The sequence below is a fragment of the Agrilus planipennis genome, unplaced genomic scaffold, assembly GCF_000699045.2.
Source record: "Agrilus planipennis isolate EAB-ADULT unplaced genomic scaffold, Apla_2.0 scaffold2716, whole genome shotgun sequence".
Taxonomy (NCBI): Eukaryota; Metazoa; Arthropoda; class Insecta; order Coleoptera; family Buprestidae; genus Agrilus; species Agrilus planipennis.
In genome coordinates this window covers 1-2,169 of record NW_020441366.1, presented here as the reverse complement: position 1 = coordinate 2,169, position 2,169 = coordinate 1, and the positions used below count along the sequence as shown (strand labels likewise).

The 2,169-nt window shown below is 32.9% G+C and overlaps 1 protein-coding gene across 1 annotated transcript; it reads left to right on the top strand.

Annotated features, from left to right (window-relative positions):
• Positions 1 to 523: 523 nt before the first annotated feature.
• LOC108743981 (sarcoplasmic reticulum histidine-rich calcium-binding protein-like) lies at positions 524 to 1,005 on the top strand (the record flags this gene model as incomplete). Its single annotated transcript, XM_018479587.1, has 1 exon — positions 524 to 1,005. A coding segment is annotated over one exon (402 nt), but the record flags the coding sequence as incomplete, so codon positions are not given.
• Between the last annotated feature and the right edge of the window lie 1,164 nt (positions 1,006 to 2,169).

Below are 2,169 nucleotides of genomic sequence, written 5' to 3'. Positions count from 1 at the left end.
ACAGCAAATCAAGGAATTCTTTTATATAATTAAGTCCAATATTGGTACAAAAATTTATCAAAGTCATTCTGGTTTTTGTATTTTTGCACGCTAGTTTGAGCACTTGCGGTTTAAAAAGAAGCCTGTTCGTGGACAATTGGTATTAACTTTATCAATAACCGTAGAAGGTTGGTCAAGGTGGTTTTCCATTATTGTCTCGTATGCAAAAATAAAACTATACTAAACTAGATTAACCGTCGGTACTTTTATTAGGCAATAAGTGCATTCGAACTGTGACCTTGCACCTATTGAAAATAGATATGCATTTGTTCTGAAAAGTTTTTGCACTTTTTCGTTTGTTAACATAAATAAAATAGCTACTAAGAAATCACAAACAGTTTTACATAATAGAGTTCATACTTGAGCAGTTTCAGCATTTCTATACCTAACCAGTTAAATCGTTTTACAAAATACTTACAACTAAACATTAATTCAAATAAAAAATGTAATTTTTTATAAGAGGTTGCTTTTCTGTTTCTAAAAGGGAAGTACTTTTGTGGAGGAAGGCAGTTACAAGAAGGGTCACAGTACCCACGGGGGTCATCACGTTCATAAACTAAACGAATTCAATAAGAAAGTTGAATTCTGGGACGAAGATCATGATGAAGCATTCAAAGAGAAGCACGGAGGCTACGAAAACTCCCATGGACACAAGGCCGGTGGAAAATTCAAAAAGGGTCACTCAGACGCAGGTCACCACGAAGAAGGTTTCGGAAAACACGGCGGCAAAGAAGCAGGAAGTCATTACAACGAAGATGCCGGACGCAAACATGTTGGAGGTCTCGAAGAACATTTCGAACATGGAGAGAATTACGGAAAGAAAGATGAAGGAGCTGAACAAAAGAAATGGCTTATAGGGAATACTCCACATAAGGGAATTATTTGATGACGTTATCATATGAAGAAATCAATGAGGTAACAGTTGAAGCTAAAAGATAAGCGAAACCCACAAGTTGACTTTAGCTGATACGTCCACATTTGCGATTCTTATTGTGATTAAAAATGTTCATTCTCTGTTATTTATTGCATACGCTATATTTTATACTTCGTCTCGTATTTTGTATAATTTAATTTAAAATTAATAAAAAACGAACATTATTTTTACATACACAATTTGTTTTGTATTTTATTTAATGGATTACGAAAAGAAAAAATATTTCTTGAAAAATTTCATCAACAAAGTTTTGATAAATTTAGCTAAACTAATGGAATAAATATCTTTAAGGGATGTTTCCTAAATGAGTCACCTTGAACACAATTTTTCTTGAATATTGTCGAAATTGTTGGATCAGGTTGAAATAGATTAAACTGGTTCATCTTATTAATCGTTCGATAAACCAGTTTAACCTACACAAAACAAGCTTCTAATGGAATCAACTAGAATTAGGATAAACTGGTTTATATTATTATCCTTCCGATAAATTAATTTGGCTTACACATAACTAATTTATTTTGAAGTCAGATTAAAGTAGGACATTTTGGTTGATCTTATTACTCCTTGGATAAACTAATTTGCCTCAGACAAAACGAGCTTATTCTAGAAACAGGTAGAACTAGGAAAACAAACAAGATTGACTTGTGACTTGAAAAAACTAATTTATTCTGAAATCAGGTTGGATTAGGACAAATGGGTTTATCATATTACTATTTGGTTAATCTTTTTTGATCCAGACAAAACGAGTTTATTCCGGAAGCAAGCAGGATTGAAACAAGCTGTTCTTTCTTATTACTCTACAGATAAACTAATTTGGCCTAATTTAGGACTGGAAAGAACTTACTGCTCTTGAAATAATCTAGTTTAACTTGCCTAGGCAAAACCAATATATTCTGAAATAAGGTTGGACTAGGACGAGTTAGTTGTTGTTGCTATTCTTCGGATAAACTAGTTTAGTCCAGACAAAACAAGCTTATTCTGAAAGGAGATAGGACTAACACGAACCGGTTTATCTTTTTACTCTTCGGATAAACTAGTTTCGCTTATGCAAAACTAATATATTCCGAAATAAAGTTGAACTAAGACAAATTGGTTGTTCTTATTACTCTTCGAATAAACTAGTTTGGTTCAGACAAAACGAGCTTATTCTGAAAGAGATAGGACTAGGACGAACTGGTTTATTTTATTACTCTTGG